The 27,279-nt window shown below is 44.6% G+C and overlaps 2 protein-coding genes and 1 long non-coding RNA gene across 3 annotated transcripts in view; 1 reads left to right on the top strand and 2 right to left on the bottom strand.

The window, feature by feature from the left end:
- The window catches only part of LOC126525596 (lysosomal alpha-mannosidase-like), a 141,403-nt gene that overhangs the window by 63,458 nt on the left and 50,666 nt on the right, over positions 1-27,279 (top strand). The gene's annotated exons all lie outside the window — the stretch shown is intronic.
- LOC140219871 (8.6 kDa transglutaminase substrate-like) lies at positions 1,319-8,353 on the bottom strand. The gene is made up of 4 exons (XM_072289908.1): positions 8,255-8,353; positions 5,941-5,997; positions 5,154-5,277; positions 1,319-1,529 (listed from the first exon to the last, which is right to left on the bottom strand). The coding sequence occupies exons 2-4, from the start codon at positions 5,988-5,990 to the stop codon at positions 1,380-1,382; spliced, it is 324 nt and encodes a 107-aa protein (XP_072146009.1). The 5' UTR covers positions 5,991-5,997; positions 8,255-8,353; the 3' UTR covers positions 1,319-1,379.
- LOC140219870 (uncharacterized) lies at positions 12,504-25,763 on the bottom strand. The gene is made up of 4 exons (XR_011896132.1): positions 25,667-25,763; positions 17,678-17,734; positions 16,500-16,623; positions 12,504-12,714 (listed from the first exon to the last, which is right to left on the bottom strand). It is a non-coding gene; the product is annotated as an uncharacterized lncRNA (long non-coding RNA).

Here is a 27,279-nt window from a genome sequence, read left to right as displayed (position 1 = left end):
CCTAGGTGCTCGCCACGGTAGCCTACTGGCTGTGCCGTTGCGCTGCTGAGGTCGAGGTGGCGCATTCGATCCCAGCTGCGAGCGGCCACATTCCGATGGGGGCGGAAGGCAAAAGTGCTCGTCTGCTGTGCGTTGGGTTCACGTTAAGGAACCCCAAGTGGTAAACAATTAATCCGCAGTTGCCCATTATGGCGTGTCTCGTAATTAGCTCGTGGAGCAGGGGCTCGTCGGCGCTGTCGGATACAAAGGCGTTCATGACGTGTATGCAGCTCCTGCAATTGCCTTCGGTGCTTGCAGAGCTCAAAAGCATGGCTTTGGAGATGGGTTCCCATTACTCCGATGGAGCCGTCACTTGCAGTTTGATTTGGAAGCCACCATGACGCGCATTTTATTTGCATTGTGTGCACTCTCGTGGGGATCAAATGTGACCAAATGCAGCAGTAAAGTCGAATGGTGACAGCCAAGACGTGGACTTAAAAATATGTCACCTGAAAAGCACAAGAACTGGTTACGGTAACTAGCATAAATCCATTTCTATCAGCGTAGAAATGAGTCCTTGTTATTTTTATTGTAAATTTTGAAGCGTATTGCTTAAGAGGACAGTGAATGTGCTGCTCAAGTATTTCATCGGCCTCCTTGAAACACTAGGAAACACGAACAGGTCTTAAGAGTGCAACGCTATTTGAGTAAAATGTTAATAATCTAGAGGTGGTTACATGAAACCTTTATACCAAACTTCACCCTAACAAAGTCCAAAACAGATTTGTTTAATACTATATGGCCATTATACTGGGTAGAAATTCGTAAAGAACACAACGTAGCGCAATGTGCAGATTAGGGGCACATCAAATGTATAGAGGACATAATTGTCGTGCGCTGCAACTCATTCTTGTGCCGGTATCTTTCTGTTTTTGTATTATTTTTCAAGGTGTCCTCTTCACTCACCTTTTATCCCCTTACCCTATCACAGGGTTGCCAGCCTAAACTAAGTATGTTTAGTTTATATACTGAATAACATCCATACCTTCCCCACTCTTCCTCTCCGAGTATTTCTACACTTCTTCTTTCTAACTGTTCATCGTTTTGAACATGAACATTCGGCAGAGATTCGAAAGCTTGCCTCGAAGTGTTAATATCGCTTTGAATTAATATTGTCTTCAATGAGACAACTCAGGCTTGGGGGGTTTATCGAATACGCACTTTGTATGCATAGAAAGCGATGGAAGGGCCGCCACATTTTCGTGACGTCCCGTCTGTGCGGTCTGTATGTAGCTATGAAACCAACGGTGCCATGTCATCCTATCGGAACACATAGGCGTCCTGTTGATAATATCTTTATTTCTGTATTTACAAAATACCTCAGGGCAAAATTCACACTATTAAGAAGTTTGTGAGGCATCAGTGGCGTTGATAGGTCTGCAATGTCCCACTCCGCCGATTTCGAACGGCTTGGCAGGATCTTCCAGAACACATTTGTGGTCGTTGGTGCATGCGTCGAGGATCCACAGGTTGCACTCGGCACCGGGACACTGCGAGGGAGAAATTTCAATGCTTCAAGAGTATGCACTTCGCAGTTTAAGTGTGCTTTTGTGCGAAACTTTAGGCATCATTAGTAACAAGTTTGTTGCGGAGCAATTTTTTACAGCTAAAAAAATTTAATCTCTTAGCTAAGCTGAGTGAGTGTTCGTAACGTTTCGCGTTAGGGCAGTGCTCAGTGTACAGTTTAGGCCGTTTATCAGGGATATCAGAATAAGAAAAGCCTTGTTACGACTTTTACTTCCTCTAAATGGTGAAGTTTGGTCATCTTTCCAACAGATCGGCTTAACCGAATGGTCGCTCCGGGCATCGTTTTGAAGACCTCACTAAATCATTCAATCGGTAGTGGCGATGGGCGGCGTGTGCAAACCGCAGAGAAGCAATCAACGCGAGCTTATCAAACGCGCTTACTGCAGATTCCTCGTCCAAGAGTAGCATTTGCGAGCCCCTATGCAAGTCACGAAAGGAGTTCCACGGCCTATCCCGTCTTTTCACAGAGGGACAAAGGCACGCTGCGTCCTTCAATGCAGCGTGCGTGCGGCCCTGGACGTCTAAGGGCATCGCAAAGCTGTTATTGTTCTGTTTCGTGCGGCTAGGAGCCGCTTGTCCCTCTAAGGAGGTTGTAAGGTGCTAGGAATGACGCGCCTATGTGATAGGCCAGAGTATCATTTGTTACCGGAATTGAAAAAATTGCCGGCGATTACGATACTCCCTAATGGTAATATTGAGCGCAGCTCTGTACGTGCTTTCATTTTGCGATATATTGGCTGGCGTAGACAATCTGTCTCGTGCGGAACTTTTCAAAACCGAGCGATTGTGGGGCGACTGCATCCCTAATCTGGAGACCGCGAGCGGCAGCACGTAGGTAACGCGCGGACGCGATTCACAGCAGCCACTGCAGACAGACAGACCTGCCAGACGACGCGCGCTACTGTGGCGCCACCTCGCAGACGTCGTAGCCGCAATACGCTTTTCTTCTCACGCTTCTCACGCCATAACCTCCTCCTCCACTTTCCGCCCATGGTTCTGCTCCATCCTCCTCTTGCGCTTTCCTTCTCGCGTCTTTCATCGCCCGCTGCGGTCCGCGTTCGCTCTTTCATCCTTCGCTGTGCTCGTTCACTCGGTTGCACCGACGCCGACGCTCGCCGCGGGAACGGCTGCGTTGCGCTCTCAAAGACAAATCGCTCCAAAATCTAAGAACGGCCATGTACCACCATCCACCAACAGAAAGATTCGGCATAAAGAGGTTCACTCAACTAAAGCAAAAGTTTGAAGTCGTAAGTTAAATAGCATAGTAATTATTAATCGCCAAAATTGGCATCTGTGAAAGCCCGGTGCAATGTAACGTTTACAGGAAAGGATTAGACGTAGAAAACACACGTTTCTTTCAGCAGTGCTAAGTTGTGTCGCTTGACAAACCAGCTTCTCCTTTTTTCTCTTTGCTGGTAAATACCTCTGTGCAGATTAGCTTGGTGCTCTGGGATATCTTAATCTGCATCTACCACAGTAGAACAAAGCATCTGACTTGCTATTTACCAGCACCTCCATCTTTTGACTGCGCCTTAGCGGTGGAATCCATTCAACTGATGGCCCCAATTATCGAAATCTCATGGCATGGCCCCCGTACCGCAGGCCATAGAGCGCGAGCAAAGCCGGCTTGCTTCTTTTGGTGCACTAACCTTGATTAGTAGCCCAGCAAGTTGGGCGAGTTGGTTTCCGTACGTAGTGCATGTACAGAGTGAAATGAAGGATAAGTCCACTTTTTTTTAATTTCTTCATGTTGAGCAGATCTTGGAGCACACCGGCAGACAGGCAAAATGTTTCGGAAAAGTTCAGTACCGATGCAGGGATAAAGGCGAGAAAAATAATTAGCATTACGCAACACCTGTTTGAGCGCCTGGATTCATGATTTAAACCGCGTTCGTCACAGTGAGGTGTGATTCTGGAGCTCAGTAGACATAGGTGCTGCCTCGTTGAGAAGGGACGTGCAACTGCCGGTATATGAGCGAGAGAAGGGAAACCGAGGTGCTGGATATATATACGTATATACCGCACTCAGGTGAAGGCCGGTCCCACGGCCGAAACGTCAGTAATGCCGCGTTATTTTTTCTAGGTGCTTCTGTACTCCGAACTATTTCTGTGCCAGATCCTGTGATTTTATGTCTCACTCATATATGACGTAATAGCTTTGAGAAAACCCGCAAGGAGGAGAGAAGTAATCAACAAAGTGAAAATGAGGCATCCACCCAATCATAGAAATTGCTACAAAGGAAATCTATACGGGCTCCTCGAAAGAAATGCCTCGCATTTGAAGAAAAGTGGGTGCTGGTTCGGATTTTTCTTCGACTGTGAGACTTTTATTTTGTCGTTGTTATTTCTGGCGCTTTGTATATTCGTCGTTAACGCGAGTTGTACGCTTAGACTGTTGAGGGATCAAATACTAGCCGTGGCTCGGAGGTCTAGGTCGTCCCCTCTGCGACAGTGGGTGTAAGTAAGATGCCTACATCTTATCTGTGTGCCCAACCGTGCACTACCCATGGTGCAGCCCTGCTTATAAATATTTTCTAACGTCAACACGATTAGGGAGCAGTGCAGAGCACGAAGGTAGTGTGTAGATGAACCATAACGTTGTTCAGTGTTATCTAACCTGTTATCTAATCTGTTATCTAATCTAATCTAATCTGATCACTAATCTCAGTTCCCCTGTCACTACATATCCCTTACATATCCACTAAGACAGCATCTTCCTCGTCCTATGCACCGTGTAGCAGGTCTCTGATATGAACAAGCTATTGTCCATCTTCAAGAAAGAGAAAACATCGCTTAGTAGGGGACACACATAAAAAATAAACATTCAGGACCCACGCTAGAGTGCACTGGAGACGCGTTCTGGGAAGATCACTTTCGGCGGTACTATCGCCTCGGCCATTAACACACGCTGATTGGCTGATTGAGGAAAATTGGATGCGCTGATTGGCTGGCTGATCACTACGTCACCAGAAGGCGATAATATCGCCGAAAGTGATCGTCTGGAAATACGTCCCCTGGATAACGTTCTGAGCTTCGAACAGCTGGTGCACGTCTCATGAATGGCCTAAATTAATCCAGGTGGGAGTCATACGAGTCCTCTGTGACACTAATTTAAGGCGCAATCGGTGAAACCTCTCTCTCTCTCGAAGCCAGGGCTGCCCTGATTAGCGATGGATAATTGCGAGCCACGACTCGCAAGGCTAAGCCCACCTGCATCGACACAACCATCACCTTCACCACCTCGGTGCCTCCAAACATCCCTCCGAAATTTCTGTTCATGTGAATATCCCACATTCACAATTTTTCTGCTTTCTTTCAGTATAACTCTGCCTTCGTGCTCCTTGTTGCATCCTTTGTTGCTCCGTTCATACTTTCAACGTTTGGGATCTTTATCAAGAGCTTAGCTAAATCTAGCAGACGCAATTCGCCTTGATAAAAAGGAAAAAAAAGTGACTGCGTTATTTAGAGATATAAAGCGAACGGCAACAATTTTCTGCAACCTGAAGATACTATTAGGGTATGCAGGCTATTTGCGACCCGCACTCTCAAAGTACCTTTCCCGATCGTCCCTGTTCTTATTGTCGTACCTTGTAGCAGATGTCACAGCAACCGCAGGTGTCCTTGTAGGTTCCACAGGAGCACTGCCTCTGTGGGCAAGTGTCCGGATTGCACGTGAACTCCGTGCAGTCCGGAAGAGTTGTTGCCGAAGTGCTGCGAGTGTTTTCGTTTTCAGAAAAGAAAAAAAAAGAACCCAAGCAGGCAACGATCGCGAATATGTGCAATAGTTTAGGTGGTTGATCTTTATTGTAAATTGTGTACGAAATCGTCCCCAAGTCATTCGACTACTCAGGATGGAGCATAGTTGACTGATTGAGTCGCAGTACGAAGATACGATGAGAAACAAAAAGGTTGAGGAATGGAGCTGGATGAACAACTCGACTGACATTTTACGGTAGTTTAAACTGACTTGGATAACATTTTTAGTGCCAGCGAACGAGAAAAGTAGGGAGGTGTTGATAACAAAATGCGCGAACTTCAACAATTAGTTACCAGAATAAAAAAAAAACACTTTTATACACCATTTAGCGGCACACCTGATCAATACGTCAAACGGAGCTTTACAAAAAGGCCGTTTCTTTATCTAACAAGTCGATATACGGGGCGCTTACACAGCTTTGACCACTCCTGTTACTAGCCTGTGCCTCAATAATTTCGCGCACATCTTTATCTCTGTGACTGGCCGCTGGCCCTAACATTGTTATCAAAGTTAGAGTACCGACATGCACAGCATACAGCAGAGCTCTAACTGAGATTACCTTCCGACCTGTCAAACGCATTGAAATGTTGGTTTTATGTGCTGAACATAGCACTCACCTTGTTATGGTCACGGCGACGAATAAGAGTGCTACCAGGGCTATGTTCATCTTGAATCTGAAAATCGTAATATTTTGAAAGGTTTTCCATGCAGGCAGATTTCACTGAGACACAGAAATGTGACCGTTTGACTGGTCATACATGGCGGTTATCTTTCCTGAAATTATGTCATACATAGTAAGATATCTAAATAATCAGGTTACCTGCTCATGCCTGGCTTGTTTAGCGTCTTGTTTTACAAATTCACTGGTAACACCGACGGCAAGAATTATGTACACTCAGCCTCCTTCATTACTGCAAGTTTTGTTGGGGGGCAAATGATTTTTAGATTTCTTTTCTTTTTTGGAAGTGGCAACGCAACCTAATAAGGATGCTGCTAATATCTCAAACACTCTCGACTTAGTACTTACTACTGATACCAAACTAACTTCTACCATTACCTTCCTTACGTCTTTGAGTGACCAGTCTGCTATTGAATTGAACAACGTAGTTTTACATGCCAAAACACGAGTTCATTATGAGGCGCGCAGTATACTGGGGGACTCCGGAATAATTTTGACCCCTAGGGGATCCTTAACGTGCTCCCAATGCACTGGACACGGACGTTTTCGCATTTCGCCCTCATCGAAATGCGGCCACCACGACCGGAAATTTGATCCCGCGAAGTCGTGCTTATAGCAGCGCACCACCATAGCCTCTAAACCACCGCGGTGGGTTTACATTGCTATGCATTTTACTATTAGTGGGACCCATCCTAAAAATATCAGAAAAAAGAAAACTGTACTCGACAATAGAGAGTAAAACTTCGAGGCCATCAATAGCGAGTTATGCACGTCTCTTGACACAGTCCAATGGGGACATATTTACTGATGAAGTAGATGAATTAATGAGGAAACGTCTTCCCAGCCGTACCATAACTTCTAACTTACAAGCCCCCTCATATAACGCTCAGATTAAACGACTTTCTAACATTAAAAAGCGCATCTACAGCTCAGCTAAGTTGCCATCGAGTGCTTCTAGATTCAAGGCGGCTTCTAACGAATATATTTAAGCAATAAAATATGCATAATGTACTTTTGTTACTGTTACTCTTTCATTCATTCTTAAAACTAGCAAAAAAAAAAATTTGGACCTCTTTCCGAAAACTTAATCATTTTAGAAAACTCTACTGGGCAGGCTGTTCCTAAAAGATGGCTTTGCAACTCGCCTTAGCAAAGCCTTTGTCAAAACATTTTCGGGAGGTCTTAATAAGCTGCTTCCTGAGTTACGCAACTATGATTATCCAGTCATGTTCCCATTGATAGTCGACGCATCTGGTGTTTACGTTTCATGAAACCTAAAATTATCACCCTGTACGAGGGGAAAAAATAAAGAATACACACGCTTTCCACACCGTGAACTTCAGCGGGATCTTGGGGTACTTTGATAACATTTTATTTAGTAAAGAATTTGATGTCAGTTATATTTTCAGTAATCGAGTAAGCCGCACCGACCAACAAATTTCGAAGCCCGTCGAAGCAGAGACTCACGCAAACGATGGCTGCTTTGAGCGCGCACATTAGTCACAATTACATACATTGGCCTGCAGCAATCGTCTGTGAAATGAAATATCATTTGCGAATAAAAAGCTTCCTTGCTCCACGAAGAAAGCGCCGCTGTTGCTGTTACCTCTTGGTAAGGACTACTCACTTTTTTTACGACGATAACGTGCAGAAGCCTAGAAATTTTTTTTTGTATGCAGGCGAAATTACGCCAGCTGTACGGACATATGGGCAGTCACGGATGTTTCTTCATTCGTGTGGCTATCTGTGTAGCTGGTTTACAATGAATAGAAGCAATCATGCATACCTTATGCACAAGTACGTTACTGGTTGCATTATCTCGCCAGTCATTTTGTCTGACGTGATATTCGCGATTTGTGTTATGTTTAAGTTAATATTATTATGAACCTTTAATTTCCGCTTGCGGACATCTCTACAACTATACCCATAGCGCCCTCATGAAGCTCTAACTGGTGTCTAAGTTAATTAATTAATCAACCAATTTTTTTAAACTTTACTTATTGCCATTGCCACAATAATAAATGTACATGTGAGCTTGGTTTCATTGCGCGACCGAACGCGTTGGAAATTTAATAGAACTCAATTTAAATAGGACAGCAGACATTATTAATAGGACTTGCATCTTTCTACGCATGAGAATAACATGTTGCGGTATCTGTCGAATGATGCTTCATAAAAAAGTTTGTTGTAATTGTGACAAAATGATGGACAAACAAAGCGCTTCGCGGACAAGAAAAATGACTGCTTCTTACCGCAGTGTTAAAAGTGCCTTGCCCCGAGATTTGAGCGGCTGCTTCAGCGGAGTGTCGCGCGTAGAGGTGTTCAAAAAGTTGTTTTGACTAGGAGCGGTGTGGCGCCTTTATATCTCTTGCAAGCGGCGAGAGTGCCGTCGCTGACAAGAGCACGGCCACATCTTGCGAGCCAGCGAGCCGGTCTTGGACGTGTTCCAATGGGCGCGGCACGACCTTTTCTTGGTTGATGGGATCAAGGCGAGGTCAAAGGAAGACCGCGGACGATCGTACAAGTCGGCGTCGCGGCAGGTCTAAATGTGTGCTTTATCGCCCATTTAGAAACTTACACGGCTTGGCAACACATCTAAAAGAAGCTCAACAAACCAAGCGTGAGAGCAATTGGAGCTATAAGCGAGGCCAGCGGCATGCGATGTACTGTGTTCGAAGGGCTTTTTTCCGCTTGTGTAGTGTGTCACTCGCTGAAAGTATAACGCTACGACATACGTAAAACACTATAGAACGGTGATCCAAAAGGATAGAAAGTTGGACGAGTTAGTACGGTAACAGACGGGAAGGTAAGCCGTCTTTCGGCTGCAGGTTTCCCCGTCTCGGTCTTGACTGCTGTTTCAGAAACCCTCCTTCAAAAATTCAAGCGTGCATCGGGAAGTAGAATAGCTGAGGATCAACAGAAGGGCACCTGAGCCTGAGATGATCCCTTACATCCATAAACGTTCCCACAATCTTAAGAAGGTGGCAAGTAGGCACGGTGCGCCAATGTGTTTCGCTGCCCCAAATAAGCTTGGAAAGTTGTGTGCACGTATCTGTAACGCCAGAAAACGTGGATGCCAGAATAACTACCAACCACCGTTTGTTGAATGTTCCACTGATGTGGTCTACTGACTTCCCATCTCATGTGTGATGGTCTACGTCGGCAAGACTGATCGCTGTGTCAATGACGATTTAGGGAAACACGCTCAGAAATTAAAAAAAAGAAGACTAGACGATAAATACGCACATTTAGTATCGCATGTTAGCAAGTGTACGGTTTGTGTGGTACGGTTGAAGGAGACGACGATTCTAGGAAAGAGCAGTGACGAGACCGCGTGCACCAGTTTAGAAACCTACAACATGAGAAAACCAGGTAACAAGTGCTTTAGCACTCCCTTGCTCTCTTTGATGCTGCATTTGATCTTCTGGATGCGACAGTCGGGGGTTCTGATTTCAAAGAAAAATAAAAAGTAATTGTTTGCGTTTTTTTTTGCGCTTGGTTGGTAGTATTGAGCTTGCGTTGTTGGCACGCTATCACACTTGTTTTTACCCTTCATTTCCCTTGCTTCACTCTGGCATATGAAAGGTGTGCTATCTTTGCCAATAAAACCGGTTGCTATTCAGCACTTGTGTGTACGTGTATCCCTTCTTGTGGTCATCAATTTCAGCTGTTGTCCATATGTTTGCCATATTATAGAGAGTGAGCGCACCCTTTCTCTGGGCTGTTCTGCTGAGTGCAAAAACGCGTGGTACCACTTCGGCATTTTTTGAGCGATCCCACGCGAGTTCGCAATACCTCAGAGGGACATTATGGTGACATCCAGGAACCCGAGTGCGTTGGCTTTCGGTACACGCTGAATGTGAGGCCGTTGGTAGCATGCTTGACCAGTGCGTCCAAGAAAGAGATGCAACGGTCTTTTTCGTCTTCCACAGTAAACTTGATGGAAGGCTCGATGCCCTTTAGCCAGTGGAGGAAACGTTGCAAGTTCTTTTTGTCTGTGACACAGAGGCAACCGTCCACGCACCTCAGGAAAATCTTGGGCCTAAGCTGAAATGACTCCAAGGCCTTGAAGGGCGTCTATGCGACTGGCAGCCCTCAAGACGCACCTACCTTTCAACTTAACCTGTAAGACTGAACAGCTCATTCCCACATCATTGCTGCTAAGTCATCCTGTGAAATCGTCATTCGGCCATCAAGTGATTTCGATAGCGGAACGGTAGCTTCTTCATGCACGCATAGAGTACTGCATGCGCACCGTGAAGAACCAGGAGGGTCGGGTTTTCTTCGCTACAATGCAGTTGGAATTTATCATGCCGGAGGTCATCCCTGAAATACAGCTTGTTGCGAACCAGGAAACGCGACGAAGAATGGAAAAGCGGGAGGTATCACAAGAGAGGAAGCTGAACGCCTTGCTGCAAACAAGCCTGAAACGCGCCAGTCCTAACTTTGAGTTTACGACTGCGGAAAACAAAGTTCTAAGCCGTGGTCTTAACTGTAACCAGGGGAAGCAACCGGAAACCCGGAAGGTCGCGTGTGCTGTTAAAGGCGCAATTTGCTTTCTTTAAAAATATGCGCAATACGAAGTCCGCACGAGACAAATAGGAATACTCTCGTGGATTCGCAAATATGGCTCTTAGCAAGTTCTCTCGGAAGGCGAGCGAAAAGCGGTTAAGTCGTGGCACCAAAACAAGAATATTGCCATTTTACTTACCAACAATGGTAACGTCACAGTGGTGCTCGACCGTGCGTCGTACCAGTCGAAGTTGTAGGTGGTACGTGGGGACAGCACGGCGTATGCCAAGATGGACAGGAATCCGACCCAGAAGGTTCAAAGAGGCTTGCAAATGCTGCTATCTAATATTTCCCTGGGACGTCCTCCATCAGAAAAAAGGTTATACTACCAACTGCTCTGCACGAATGGTTCTGTTCCAATCATCTATGGCTTACCGAAAATCCACGGGTGGGACGCCTCTCAGGCCCATAGTCGATTTCACAAGGTTGCCCTTGTTCCGCCTCTCAAGGTATCTTCACGGCATCTTGGCTCCCCTCGCAGGCAAGACAGAAAATCACCTCCGGAACATAAGTAACTTAATCAACAAGGTGAAAGGTATCACTATGGATGAAGATGAAGTACTCGTGTCATTGGACATGTGCTCCCTTTTCACAAGCGTTCCAATTGAACTTGCCTGCGAAACCTCCAGACGCTTGCTTCTCAACGACCCGACACTGCAGGATCGCACGTGGTTTTACGTCACTGAGCTGCGCGCCTTCCTACGCTTTTCCTTGTCCAACACGTACTTCTGGTACAAAGGCGCATTCTGCAGGCAAGTTTTCGGTACCGCAATGGGAGCATCATATCAGTCAGGACTGCAAACCTGACGATGAAAGCACTTGAAGCCAAAGCCTTGGAGTCATTTCAGCCTAGACCTAACGTTTTCTTGAGGTACGGGGACGATTGATTCTTTGTCATACAAAAGAGGAACTTGCAACGTCTCCGAGGGAGCCGTCTCTTACAGTTTGGTTTGGAAGCCACCCATGATGGGAATTTTATTTGTATTCTGTGCACTCTCGTTGTGATCAAATGTGACCAACTGCAACAGTAAGGCCGAAAGGCAAGAAACAAGACGTGGTCTTAAAACTATGTCACCTGAAAAGCACAAGAACCGGTGGCCGTAACTAGCATAAGTCCATTTCTATCAGTGTAGAAGTGACCCCTTCTTAGTTTGTATTATAAATTTTAAGGCGACTTCCTTATGAAGACAGCGAATGTGCTGCTCAAATGTTTTATCAGACTCCTTGAAACACTAGGACACGCGAACGGGTCTTAAGAGCGCAATGCTATTTGGGCAAAATGGTAATCATTTAGAGGTGGTGATATGAAACGTTCATGAAAAACTTCACCCCGCAGTTCGAAACAGATTGTTTCAATAGTATAGTGTCATTATGAAAGGTAGAAATGCGTAAGAAAAAGGAATGTGACGCAATGTGCAGATTAGAGACATAATCAAATGCCTCGAAGATAAGCTGAATGACAGACTTTGATAATCGTCGTGCGCTACAACACGTTCTTGTGAAAATATTTTTCTGTTTCTGTTTTTTTTAAGTTGTGTCCGCTTCAGTCACCTTTAATCCCATTCATGCCCTTACCCCATCACAGGGTTGAAAGCCTACACTAAATATGTTTAGCTTATAGAATGAATAATTTCCATATCTTGCCCATTCTCCCCCTCCTAGCATTTCTACACAGCTTGTTTCTTACTGCTCATCGCTTTGGACATGAAGATTCGGCAGAGATTCGATATCTTGCCTCCAAGTCCTAACATCGTTTTGAATTAACACTGTCTTCAGTGACACAACAGAGGCTTGATGAGTTTGTCGAAAATGTACTTTGCATGCATGGAAAGCGATAGTAGGGCCACCACATTTTCGTGACGTCCCGTCTGTGCGCTCTGTAACTATGAAACGAACGGTAACATGTCATTCTGTCGGATCACATAGGCGTCCTGTTGATAATATCTTTATTCCTGTACTTACGAAATATCTCAAGACTAAATGCGCCCTATTAAGAAGTTTGTGAGGCATCAGTGGCGTTGACAGGTCTGCAGTGTCCCACTCCGCCGATTTCGAACGGCTTGTTAGGATCTTCCAGGACACATTTGTGGTCGTCGGTGCAAGCGTCGAGGATCCACAGGTTGCACTCGGCGCCGGGACACTGCGAGGGAGAAATGTCAACGCTTCAAGAGCATGCTCTTCGCAGTTTAACCGTGCTATAGCGAAAAAAAAATTTGGCTTCGTTATTAACCACTTTGTCGCGGAGCCATTTTTTACAGCTCAAAGCTTTAATCTCTCAGCGAAGCTGAGTGAACATTCGTAACGTTCCGCGTTAGGGCAGTGCTTAGTGTACACTTTACGTCGTTATCGCGGATATGAGATTAAGACACGCCTTGTTACGACTTTTACTTTTTCTAAGTGATAAAGCTCGGTCATCTTTCCAAGAGAGCGGCTTAACGGAAAGGTCGCTCCGGGCATCGTTTTGAAGACCTCGCTAAATCATTCAATCGGAAGTGGCGACGGGCGTTGTGTGCAAACGGCAGGAACGTAATGAATTCCAACTTATGAAATGCGCTTACTGGAGATTCTTCATTAAAGGAGAACAATTGCAAGCCACTATGCAAGTCACGAAAGGAGTTCCAGAGACTACCCAGTTTTTTCACATAGGGAGAAAGATACGCTGTGTCCTTCAATGCAGCGTGCGTCTGGCCCCGGACATCTAAGGGCATCAAAGAGCTGTTATTGCTCTGTTCTGTGCGGCTAGGAGCCGCTTGTCCCTCCAAGAAGGTTGTAAGGTCCTGGGAATGACGCACATATGTGATAGGCTACAGAATAATTCGTTATCGGCATTGAGAAATTCGCCGACGATTACGATACTCCCTTGCGAAATTTCGGCGTGCCTCTGTCAGGGTTTTCATTTCGCGATATATTTGCTGGCGCGGACAGTCTGTCTCTTGCGACACTTTGCAAACCGAGCGATTGCGGTGCGACTACCTCGCTATACTGGAGACCGCGAGAGGCAGCGCGTAGGGGACGCGCTGGCGCGATTCACAGCAGCCACCGCAGACGGACCCCCCATCGTTCTCTGGCGCCATCTCGCAGCCGTCATCGGCGCACCACACTTCTCAAACTTTAACCAAAGCCTCCTCCCCCGCTTTCCGCCTCGTGGCTCCGCTGCGCCCTCCTCTTGGGCTTTCCTTCTCGTGTCTTTCATCCACCGCTGCGCTCCGCGTTCGCTCTTTCATCCTTCGCTGTGCTCGTTCGCTCGGTTACACCGACGCCAACGCTCGCCGCGGGAACGGCTGCGCTGCGCTCTCCAAGACAAATCGCTCCAACATCTAAGAACGAGCATGTACCGCCATCCACCGACAGGAAAAATTTGGCATAAAGAGGTTCACTGAACAAAAGCAAAAGTTCGATGTCGTAGGGTAAATATCATAATCATTTTTAATCGCTAAAATTGGCATCTGTAACAGCCCGTCAGTGTAACATTGACAAAAAAATATTGAAACGCATGTTTCTTTCAGGAGTGCTAAGTTGTGTCGCTTGACAAACCAGGTTGTTGTTTTCTTTTTGTTGGTGCCTCTGTGCAGGTTAGCTTGGTGCATTGGGATATTTTAACCCGCATCTACCGCACTAGAACAAAGCAGCTGATTTGCCTAGTTACCAGCACTTCTATGTCTTGACTGCGCCTTAGCGGTGGCATCGACTCGGCTCACGCCGCCGCTTATGGAAATCGCATGGCATGGCCCCCGTACCACCTGCCATAGAGTGCGAGCAAAGCCGGTCTGCTTCTTTTAGTGCACCGACCTTGACTAGTAGCACAGCAAGTTGTGCGAGTTGGTTTCTGTACATAATACGTGTACAGAGTGAAAAAAAAAACGATAAGTCCAGTTTTTTAACTGGTTCATGTTGAGCAGATCTTCAAGCACCCCGGCAGACAGAGAAAATGTAACGGGAAAGTTCGGTACCGATGTAGGGATAAATGCGAAAAAAATGCGTTGGCATTATGCGGCGCCTTCTTGAGGTCCCGTATTCGTGATTTAAACCGCGTTCACCATAATACAGTGTTCTTCAGGAGCTCAGTCGACAGCCTCGTCGAGGAGTGAAATGGAACTGACAGTATATATTGACACGTGTACTTGTTTGTCTTTATTGGGCTACACCTTTCACCGCCTAACAAATGTTATCGCACAGCGTAGGACGCGCATCCATCTATTGGAAGTTTCTGGAATGTTATCGATGCTTCCATCCGCTATCTGTGACCGAACCTTGTGTAATCTGATTGCATGTGTTCACGACGCGAATAATGTAAAATTTTGTGGAAAGCACGCGGGTCCCAGCGATTACTCTGGAACATTCGACGACTGACGTATAAAAGCCGACGCGCTTGACCCGCTGACCAGATTTTCGACGATCGCCGACTGTCTTGGCCGTTTTCGTTGAGCATTGAGTGTAGCCTGTATTTCTGGACACAGGTTCGCCCAATAAAGTTAGTTTTGCCATTCGCAGTTTTCTTGCTGTGTCCTCAACCGTCACTACCACGTGACAATATGAACGAAAGAATATGGGGAACAGAGGGCCTCGATATATATATATATATATATATATATATATATATATATATATATATATATATATATATATATATATATATATATATATATGATGTTTTCTTGTTATTTCTGGCGCTCTACATTAGTCATTAGCGCGAGTCGTGCGCTTAGACTGCTGCGCGATAAAATACACGACGTGGCTCGGCGGTCTTGCTCGCACACAGTGCCTCTGCGAGAGTGGATATACGTAAAATGCCCGCGTCTTATATGAGCGCTCAACCCTAGATTGCCCGTAGTGCAGGCCTGTTAATAGGTATCCTTGCACATCAACATGGTTAGGCAAAAGTGGAGGGAACGGAAGTAGTTTGTAGATGCAGCATACCTTTGTTCCATGTTACCTAATTTGCACACTTCATTGATCACTAACCTCAGTTCCCCTGCCGTTACCTATCTCCTTTGCCGTAGTAGCGTATATGACTCAGCCACAGTCTAGTTTCCCCGGGTAGACTAATATGCGCTTTGTCGTCACTAAGACAGTATCTGCCTCGTCCTATGCACCGTGTAGCTGTTATTAACAAGCTCTTGTCCTCCTTGAAAAAAACTAAACATCACTAAGTAGGGAACACACATAAAAATAAGAACATTGAGGAGCTATGCTAGAGTGCACTGTGGGGCGCAATCTGGGACGATCACTTTCGGCGATACTATACGCCTGGCCCATCAGCCACAGGCTAATTGGCTGGTTGAGCATTACGTCACACAAAGGCGATAACATCGCCAATAGTAATCGTGCGAGAATAGGTCCCCTGGATAACGATCTGAGCTTCGAGCAGCTGGTACACGTTTCTTGAATGGTCTAAATTAATCCATAGAGGAATCGTATGCTTACAACCCAGTCCCTCTCTGTGACACTAACTTAATGGACACTCGGCGAAGCCTCTCTCTTTCAACGCCAGCGCTACCCTGATTAGCAATAAATAATTGCCATCCACGAGTTGCGAGGCTAAGCCCAGCCTGCTTCGACACAAACATCATCGTCACCGCCTCGGTGACTCCAAAAATCCTATAAAAATTTCTGTACGTGTGAATATCCCACATTCACAATTTTTATGCTTTCTTCAGTACCTTTGTGCCCTCGGGTACCTTGGTGTATTCTTGGTTGCTCCGTTCATACTTTCCATGTTTAGGATCTTTAGCAAGACCTTAGCTAATCTTACTAGACGTAATGCGCCTTGATATAAAGAAAAAGAAAGCGACTGTGTTATGTACACATATAAAGCGAACGGCAACAATTTTCTGCACTCTGAAGATACTATTAGGGTATGCAGGCTATCGGCGACCCGCATTCTCAAAACAGCTTTCCCGATTGTCCCTGTTCTTACTGTCGTACCTTGTAGCAGATGTCACAGCAACCGCAGGTGTCTTTGTAGGTTCCACAGGAGCACTGCCACCTTGGACAAGTGTCCGGATTACACGTGATCGCTGCGCAGTGCGGGATAGATGTTCCCGAAGTGCTGCGAGAGTTGTTGTCTTTTTTCAGAAAAAACAAAGGAATATGCAACGAGGGCGAATATCTGCAATCGTTCAATGTTTTGATTTTTGTTGTATGATGTGCACGAAATCGGCCCCCAAGTCGTACGACTATTCAGCTGAGAGCGTCGTAGATTGATTGAGTCGCAGTATGGAGATGCGGTTCTGTTACTCTGTTAAGAAGCATGACCAGCCAAGCTGTGTATGTGGGTCCCTTAATGGCGAAACGCACCTGCGCCGCGGGTCGGCCCGGTGTTGTATTATTTTCGGGATCAGTTCACGTATATTTGGGGGGTGCTTAACTTCCTGCTTCACCTTCCTGCTTCGGCCCTGCCATTGCAGTATCTTGGGCATCGGCCCACATATGGGGAGTGCTTAACGCCTGCTTCACCTCCACCGCGGGTCGGCCGGGCATTGCGCTATCTTCGAGATTGGCCCACGTATGAAAAATGGTTGGTCTACGTCCACGGAGACGAGATCCGCCACAACCTAGCCATAAACAGCTTCGCTGTAAAAGGCTAAATAATGAAGTTGGATAATAACGTCGATAGACATTTCAGTTTGCTGCGCTCAATTGACATTCAACAGCTTGAACGGACTTGTATGACACCTTTAGCGCCAGCGGACGACAACAGAAGGGAGCTGTTGACAACACAATGCCCCAGCTTCAAAATTTTGATTCCCAGGCAAATAAATAAATAAATAAATAAATAAATAAATAAATAAATAAATATACTTGCGCACAGTAGCGCCAAACTTCATCAATAAATCGAACTGAGCTTTAGAAGAAAGCCGTTTCTTTATCCAACAGGTCGATAGACGGGGTGCATGCACAGATTTGGCCATTCCGGTTGATAGCATGTGCCTCTATAATTTTGCGCACATCTTTATCTCTGTGACTGGCCGCTGGCCCTAACAACGTTATGCAAGTTATAGTACCAACATGTACAACGTACAGAGGAGTTTCAACTGAGATTACCTTCTGACCAGTCAAACGCAATGGACAGGATGGTTTGATGTGCTAAAGGTAGCACTCACCTTGTTATGGTCACTGTGATGTATAAGAGGGTTACCAGGGCTACGTTCATCTTGAATCTGAAAATCATCATTTTGTAAGGTTTTTTTCTGCAGAATAGTTCACTGAGTACAGAAATTGAGTTGTAATACAACGCTGCTATTTGGCTTCAAGTGATTCACACATAGTAAGATATCTAAATAATCTGATTACTTTCTTATGCATGCCTTCTTTAGCGTCTTGTGTTACAAATTCACTGGCAACACCGACGACACGCACTATGTATCCTCACCCTCCTTTATTACTGCCATTTTCGTCTCAGGCTAAATAATCCGTTAGATGCGCACGCGTAAAAGGCGTCAAGTAGATTCGGGTTAAAAACACGTTATCTTAGTAAGCGTGAAATACATTTCTGCTCGGCCTCGTAGAGAAAAACAGATGTCACTGACGCAATCGCGACCAGCTTTTCTAATGTAAAAAGCTTTCAAGGTTTCACGTGCCGTTTGTTGCCTGCCTCTACCCCAAATCCTAACATCTCGGAACTGTGGAATACAATTGGTGCAAGCCCTGCAGTGTTCTACTAGCTGTTCACTATCATTATTTTCCTTATCTTCTGCATGTTCCCTAGGTCGGTCATCAACGCGACGCCCCGTCCGTTCAATATAGGTTTTTCCACCGGTCAGGGGAATTTCATAAACGACGTTTGTAGTACACTTTCTGCAACATTGGGCATGGCTTTTCTGACAGCCAACCTTCTGGCCTTTGCAAGATATGCGTCGGCTAAGCTGGGCTAGCTTCTTGGGAGCTCAAAACACTACCGGCACGTTCTGTTGGTTGGCCCATTTTTTCAGGCAGTGCGGGACCCTGTGGATGTAGGGAACCACTACAGACGACTCCTTGCTCACCGATTCTTTCCTGTTAGCACCAGGTTTTATCTTCTTCAGAAGCGCTTCTGCCAGAGACCAAGACCGACTCAGGGAATCCAGTTGCAATCAGCCTGCCCAATTGGTTGTCAAAGCTAGCTTGCATCTCATGTACACACGACTTTCGAAGTGACGACTCCAGGCAGAGGTTTGCGATGCCTCTCTTTACTAGTTTCGAGTGGGCAGAATTATAGTGCAGGAGTCCTTTTTTTGCGCACGTGGGGATGCAAGCCCAGCAAATGTGCCCCCCCCCCCCCCCATCTACAAACATTAACCGTAAATCTAAACACTGAAGCATGCCAATCACCGGCAGTTCATGGGTAAACGATAGGCCCTTTCCGAGTTTTATAAACTCATCTAAAACGCTATTTACCGTTGGCTCACTAGAAACAGCCCTTTGCTTGTTTAAAACTACTAAAAAGTCGTCGGTGTAACGAAACACTTTAAGGAATTTGTCATTATAAAAATGATTAAAACGATCGTGTAAAGAGCGATCGAGGAATGATAAACAATATTACAAAGTATAGGGGCTATGGTAGAGCCGATGCAAATGCCTTTTTTTTTTGCAAGTAAGTTTGCTCGTCAAATATGATAAAATTGCTAAGAAGAGAAAAATCAAAAAGGGCTAAAAAGTTATCAGCAGTGATAACAGCGGTGTTTTGGAAAGATACAGGGCGCCTTTCGTCTATGCAAGTTTTTACAGAGGCAAATAGCCCAGAAGGAGGCACTGAATAGCATAGCTCTTCCACGTCAACAGAAAAAGCATAACCTATGTCACTATTCTCTGCGAGAAAATTGGCTACATCCCGGAACGTTTTGCAAGAAAAGGATCGGTTATCTTCAGAGTTAATTTCTCCGCGCTAATTTTGACCACCATGGGATCTCTAACGTGCACCCAATGCATGGTACACGGGTGTTTTTGCATTTCAGCCCCATCAAAATGCGGCCGCCGCGGCCGGGATTTGGTTCCGCGACCTCGTGCTTAGCAGTGCAGCACCATAGCCGCTAAGACACCGCGAAGGATTCACTCTGATATGCATTTTACCGTTAGTGCTAAACACTCTAAGCACATCAGTAACAAGAATACTATACGAGACTATGAGATAACAAACTTCGAGGACGTCAATTGTGAGCTATGCACGATTCTTGACAGATTCCTGACTTACTTTCTGTTCAAACTAATTGGGACATGTTTACTGATAAAGCAAATGAACTAATGAACAAGCATGCTCCCTGGTATAACACTCGCATTAAACGGCTTTCTAAACGGAAAAATCACACCTACCGCTCAGATAAATTGTTCTCGAATGCTTCTCGATGGACGGCAGACAAGGTGGCTTCTAACGAATGTATGCAAGCATTAAAATATGCAAAACATAATTTTCTTACTGTTACTTTCACTCTAGACCTCTTTCCGATGAATCAATATTATTAGACGACTATATTGGGTAGCCTGTTCGTCAAAATGTCTCTGCAATTCACTTCAACGAAGGCTTTACGAAAATGTTTTCGGCAGCTCTTAATAGGAAACTTCCTGAGTCGCGTAACTATGGTGTTTCCAGTGATAGTCGATACATCTGGTGTTGCTAAACTTGTTGACAAACGCGACTACAATTATTCACCTGGCTTCGACTCAATTAACACTAAGTTCTTAAAAAACACATTTCCGCGTACAGTTGTATTACATAATCAAAATATTCAGCAGGTATTCAATATAGGTACTTTATCTTATCAATGGAAGATTTGGGAGGTGGTTCCCCTCCACAAATCTGGTAACAAAAACTTATCAACTAACTATCTCCCCACTTCACTTACCAGTACGCGCTGCAAACTCCTTGATCACATTGTATTCAAAAGCCTCGTCGACTTTCTCGAAGATAACACATTTTGTTTCACTTAAAGTTACGTGTCAAAAGCACGATATGATTATGAAGCACTCTTTAGTGGGGGACTCCGGATTAATTTGGACGACCTGGGGTTTTTCAACGTGCACCTAAATCTAAGTGCACGGGTGTTTTTGCATTTCGCCACCATCCAAATGCGGCCGCCGTTGACGAGCTTTGATCTCGCAACCTCGCGCTTAGCAGCGCAACCCGAAAGCCACTAAGAAACCACTGCGAGTATTTTATTTTTTTCACTTGCATAACATCGCTTTGGGAACTCATACTCATGATTTGTTGAAGGATGGTGGTCAGATTGTTCTAGAGAAACTGGCCACCCTGTATACGCAATGCCTCATAACCTCGAGCGTACCGGAATCTTGGAAGAACGCTAACATAATCCTAATCCATAAGAAAGGGGACGCCAAAGACTTGAAAAATTATAGACCGATCAGCTTACTGTCCGTTGCCTACAAAGTATTTACTAAGGTAATCGCAAATAGAATCAGGAACACCTTAGACTTCTGTCAACCAAAGGACCAGGCAGGATTCCGTAAAGGCTACTCAACAATAGACCATATTCACACTATCAATCAAGTGATAGAGAAATGTGCAGAATATAACCAACCCTTATATATAGCTTTCATTGATTACGAGAAAGCGTTTGATTCAGTCGAAACCTCAGCAGTCATGGAGGCATTACGGAATCAGGGTGTAGAGGAGCCACATGTAAAAATACTGGAAGATATCTATAGCGGCTCCACAGCCACCGTAGTCCTGCACAAAGAAAGCAACAAAATCCCTATAAAGAAAGGCGTCAGACAGGGAGATACGATATCTCCAATGCTATTCACAGCATGTTTACAGGAGGTATTCAGAGGCCTGGAGTGGGAAGAATTGGGGATAAAAGTTGATGGAGAATACCTTAGCAACTTGCGATTCGCTGATGATATTGCCTTGCTGAGTAACTCAGGAGACCAATTGCAATGCATGCTCACTGACCTGGAGAGGCAAAGCAGAAGGGTGGGTCTGAAAATTAATCTGCAGAAAACTAAAGTACTGTTTAACAGTCTCGGAAGAGAACAGCAGTTTACGATAGGTAGCGAAACACTGGAAGTGGTAAGGGAATACATCTACTTAGGGCAGGTAGTGACCACGGATCCGGATCATGAGACTGAAATAACCAGAAGAATAAGAATGGGTTGGGGTGCGTTTGGCAGGCATTCTCAAATCATGAACAGTAGGTTGCCACTATCCCTCAAAAGGAAAGTGTACAACAGCTGTGTGTTACCAGTACTCACATATGGGGCAGAAACCTGGAGGCTTACGAAAAGGGTTCTGCTGAAATTGAGGACGACGCAACGAGCTATGGAAAGAAGAATGATGGGTGTAACGCTAAGGGATAAGAAAAGAGCAGATTGGGTGAGGCAACAAACGCGGGTAAACGACATCTTAGTTGAAATCAAGAAAAAGAAATGGGCATGGGCCGGACATGTAATGAGGAGGGAAGATAACCGATGGTCACTAAGAGCTACGGACTGGATTCCAAGGGAAGGGAAGCGTAGCAGGGGGCGGCAGAAAGTTAGGTGGGCAGATGACATTAAGACGTTTGCAGGGACAACATGGCCACAATTAGTACATGACCGGGGTAGTTGGAGAAGTATGGGAGAGGCCTTTGCCCTGCAGTGGGCGTAACTAGGCTGATGATGATGATGATGATGACTCATGTGAAACTGAACTCGTAACTTTCACTGATCACTTGCATCGAATTCTTGATTGCTCATCATGCGCTGACTGCATTTCTTTTTTTAGATTTCTCAAAAGCATTCGATAAAATCTGTCACAAACTTCCAATCCACAAACTAAGCCATATCAATATTGATGCTAATCTTCTAAAATGGATCGGATATTTTCTTGTTAATCGTTCACAATACGCTGCTGCTAACGGCTACAATTCCGTGATGTGGGCTGTTGCCTCCTGAGTGACCCAAGGATCGGTTCTCGGTCGTTGTTGTTTTTAATATATAGTGACGACCTTCCTTCGCTAGTAACTTCCAGCGTTATTTCCTGCGCTGATAGTGTTATTGTTAGAGAAATTACTACAGTATGTGACACTAGGCCGTCTTCACTCCGACCTAAATGTAATATCTAACTGGTGCAGTTTATGGTTAATGGAAATAAATGGTAACAAGTGTGAAGCTCTGCATGCATCTTGGACACCTAACTCCTCTCAGGCATACTACTTAAGTAAGCATTTTTGAAGCTCTGCATGCATATAGGACACCTAACTCCTCTCAGGCATACTACTTAAATGAGCTTTCTTTTGAACAGGTAAACTCGTACAAGTACTCAGGAATTAATATCACGTTCAACGTTGCCTGCGCAACTCACAATTTGAACAATGCTAACCGCGCTCTTGGTTACTTAAGGCGAAACTTTTTTAATGTTCCAGACTCTTTAAAATATTGCTTTATAAAGCACCCATACGCCCGAAATCAGAATATGCTACATCAGTCTGGGACCCTAATAACATAAACACAATGAACACATTTGAATGAGTTCAGAATAACACTGGTCATTTTATTGTGTTGAATTTAACAGGACATCAACCAGCATAACAGCCATGAAAACTAGCCTTTATCTTGCATTTCTTGCAGCTTGACGCAATGTTTCCCGCTTATCATTATTTCACAAACATTTTTCATCCTACAATGCCGCATGATGTATTCGTTCGTACTCTACACTACGTATCCCGTCGCATCGAACATTCTTATCAGGTTCACCTTCTTGCAACACAAATACATTTTCCCAGTCATTCGTACCTCGGACCTCACTAGAGTGGAACCACCATTCCCGTGAACACTGTATCCGTAAGTGATAATTCCTTATTTTGTGGCACTTTGAACAGCATTAATTACTAGAATGCGATTTCATATACTTGTTTATCTCGTACTTTTTTTTATAATAGTGACTTGTATTCTACCAAAATACGTATGTCAAATGGCATTTCTTATGATTTATTTATTTTTTCTCATATAACACTTCTGATATGACCTCTAATCCACTCCTCTTTGCCATGTCTTAACCGGCCTTGAGCGTATAACAAATGAAATGAAATGTAACCTGACAAACTTCCGCCTATTAATATTTTCCGATCGAATGATTTCTGTGGGAACCGTAATATTTTTCAGGAAATATCCGTGATCAAGAAAAACAAACAGCAATACTGAAAAGAGATGCGAGTGTCGGAAATGATAATCGCGTGATTGGTAGAATTCGTGCCGCAGGTAATTATGGCTCTCCCTAAAATTTCATAAATGTCCATGCGTCTCATCTCTCCTGAGGTTAGTTAGGCCTTTGTGCTCGATTTTTGAAGCTTGCTTCATAATGCACGTCCCCTGCCTAGAATGGCTCGAAAATGATCTTCAAATATTAGCTGGTCATGTTTCACCCCGTTTTGATTGTGAATTGAGAAGTCTGAAGGAACCACATACTGCTTACAAGACACTGAGTTTTTGGCAACTCATCCCCCGCTGCCCCGCATAATGACCTTCTATTATTTCTCAAAAACCCCTGTGGGAATTCCTCTATTCTTCCCGACTTTTGTCGTTGAGAAGCACACACTACAACATTTTCACTACGTAAGCAAAATAAGAATAAGAAAAGGTTAAATAAGAGCGCGCTGTGCGATCGCTTTTAGAACCATCGAAATACCGAGAAAGTTAACAAGTTGATACATACAGATTGCTCCTCGGTAAGAATATATTGTTACATGAATTTAGGCACCACAATTGTCGTTTGAGAATCGAATGGGAGTGTTACTTCCATGTCAGTCGCCAAAGTTTCTTCAATGCATCAGCGGAGTTCGATAATGTTGCTTTAGGACAGTATAACAGGGACAAGGCGGGAGATGGAAATTCAAGACGATGAGCAAAAGGAGAACAATGTGAAAGCAGGAGCCAATGTTTCGACAAGTGGACTTGTCTTCTTCAAGGATGGTATGCTATATAAAGTGGTAAAAATAAGGAATGCACACGGCTTTGCACATCGTGAACTTCAGCGGGATCTTGTGGTAATTTGATTATATTTTATCTAGTAAAGACTTTCATGTTCGTTATTTTTCAGTAATAGATTAAGCCGCGCTCACCAACAAATATCGAAGCCCGTCGAAGCAGAGACTCACGCAAACGATGGCTACTTTGAGCGCGCACATTAGTCAGAATTACATGCATTGGCCTGCAGCAATCGTCTGTGAAATGACATATCATTTGCGAATAAAAGGCTTCCTTGCTCCACCAAGAAAGCGCCGCTGTTACTATTACCTCATCGTAACGAACGCTAACTTGTTTCTCAACGATAACGTGCAGCAGCCTAGAAACATTTTTTTTTGTATGCCGGCGAAGTTACGCCAGCTGTACGGACATATGGACAGTCACGGATGTTTCGTCATTCGTGTGGCTATTTGTGTAGCTGGTTTACGATGAATAGACGCAATAATGCATTCCTTATGCACAAGTACGTTACCAATCGCATTATATCGCCGGTCATCTTGTCAGACGTGATATTCGCCATCTGTGTTATGTGTACGTTGATATTATTGTGAACTTTTAATTTCCGCTTGTGGACATCTCTGCAACTACTCTCATAGCACGCTAATGAAGCTCTAACTGGTGTCTAAGTTAATTAATTCATCAACCAATTAATTTAAACTTTACTTATTGCCACTGCCATAGTAATAAATGTACGTCTGAGCTTGGCTTCGTCGCTCAACCGAACGCGTTGCAAATTTCATGGGGCAAAATTTAAATAGGACAACAGACGTTATCGATAGGACTTGCATCTTTCTACGCATGGAAGTTACTTGTTGTGCTAGCTGTCCCATGGTGCTTCGTAAGAAAAAGTTGATCGTAACTGTGACAAAAACTGGTACAATGACTCATTCATCCCTAGGAGAAGCACGGACGAATCGCCTTCCCGCATCAATCGCACTCATCACCGACTCTACCAACTTCAAGAACGCTGTTCAGAATGCCTTTGTTATTATTTTTTGTTAACACTTTTTGTTTGTATTTTTACTGCATTTATTTTTTTTTCGACCCCACTCTTTTCTCTAACGCCTTCGGGCCCTGAAAGTACGTGAAATAAATAAATAAATAAAGAGTTCGACAAACAAAACACATCGTGGACAAGAAAAATGCGTGCTTCTTACCGCAGTGTTAAAAGCGTCTTGTCCCGAGGTTTCAGCAGCTGCTTCAGCGGAGTGTCGCGCGTGGAGGTGTTCAAAGTTGTTTTGACTAAGCGTGGTGGGGTGTCTTTATATCCACTGCAAGCGGCGAGGATGCCGCCGCTGACAACAACACGGCCACATTTTGCGAGCCAGCGAGCCGGTCTTGGACGTGTTCCAATGGGCGCGGCACGACTTTTTTCATGGTTGACGGGACCAAGGCGGCGCCAAAGAAAGACCACGGACGATCGTACTGCAGGTCTAACTGTGGGCTTAATCGCCCATTTAGAAACTTTTGCGGCTTGGCAACAGATCTAAAAGAAGCTCGACAAACCGAGCGTGAGATCATTCGAACTATAAGCGAGGCTAGCGGCACGCGATGTACTCTGTTCGAAGAGCTTCTTTCTCCGCCTGTGTAGTATGTCACTCACTGCAAGTATAATACTACGGTATACCTAAAATACTAGTAAACTGTGATTCAAACAAGGCGGATGTCAAATGGGAGATGGAGACTTCATATGATCGAGTTTGTTTTCAGATCATGATCAACGCCTCGATGAGTCAACTCGTCGAAACAGTGGCGAAACTATTTTAATAATATTCAATATACACAGGGTGTTTCAGCGAACACTTCTAGAAAGATTTAAAGGTCTCGTGCGGCAGATAGCACAATTCTAGTTAATCAGCTGGTCTACTCGAAGAGGCGGACTTTACTTGCAGAAGAAATTGAGATGCAATCTAATTATCAAAAGATAATTGATTAAGTTCTTAGCTAATTACCTTATGGCCGATACTGCAATTTATAAATTCTAGCCGTGGAATTCTTAAGGTGAATCCTCTTGGAGCGAATTCTGAGGATGAGACCAGCTTCAAGATATTAATTCCCAAACTTTGCGAAGAAATACATTGGCGTTCCATTCACTTTGTTAACAAAACGTCCCTTTATGTATTGACGTACAAAGGCAAATGGAACGGCAGTGCATTTCACCGGAAATTTTGGGAATTAATAACTCGAAACTTGTGTCATTCTGGGCATTAGCTTCAAGTGGATCCGCCTTGCGAACTACACGGCTAGAATTTGTAAATTGCCATGTGAGCCACAAGCAATTAGCATAAAGTTTAATTAGTGAATAGTTGTTAATTAGTTGATTATGCATTTCAATTTCTTGTGAATGTAATGTCCGCTTTTTCGAGTCGACCAGCTCATGAATTAGAATTGTACCATCTGCCACAGGCCACATTTAAAAACTTCTGAAAATGTTCGCCGAAACGCCTGGAATAGCAACGTCCCATAGCTCTTAAAATTACTTTGTGCCACACCACCTTTTCCTTTGGGGTGAAGCCATAAAACATATTCTGGTATAGTGGTGTCAGTGGTATCATAGGTGTCAAGAGCGAGGAAGACGAAGTGATTCTTTGGTAGAACGCTTGTACTTTTGTCTCCGCTTTTTCACGCTGTTTCCCTGCATTTCTAGGAGCTGCCGCTCCCTCCTTGCGGCAATGGATGGAGAGATCTCCGAACACTTTCGTGATGCGCAGCCGTCAGGTCGGCTAGCGTCCAAGAAACGTGGAAGTGCTTCAAGCGATACAGACAGCGA

The sequence above is a fragment of the Dermacentor andersoni genome, chromosome 8, assembly GCF_023375885.2.
Source record: "Dermacentor andersoni chromosome 8, qqDerAnde1_hic_scaffold, whole genome shotgun sequence".
NCBI lineage: Eukaryota > Metazoa > Arthropoda > Arachnida > Ixodida > Ixodidae > Dermacentor > Dermacentor andersoni.
This window is presented reverse-complemented; position numbering and strand designations above follow the sequence as displayed.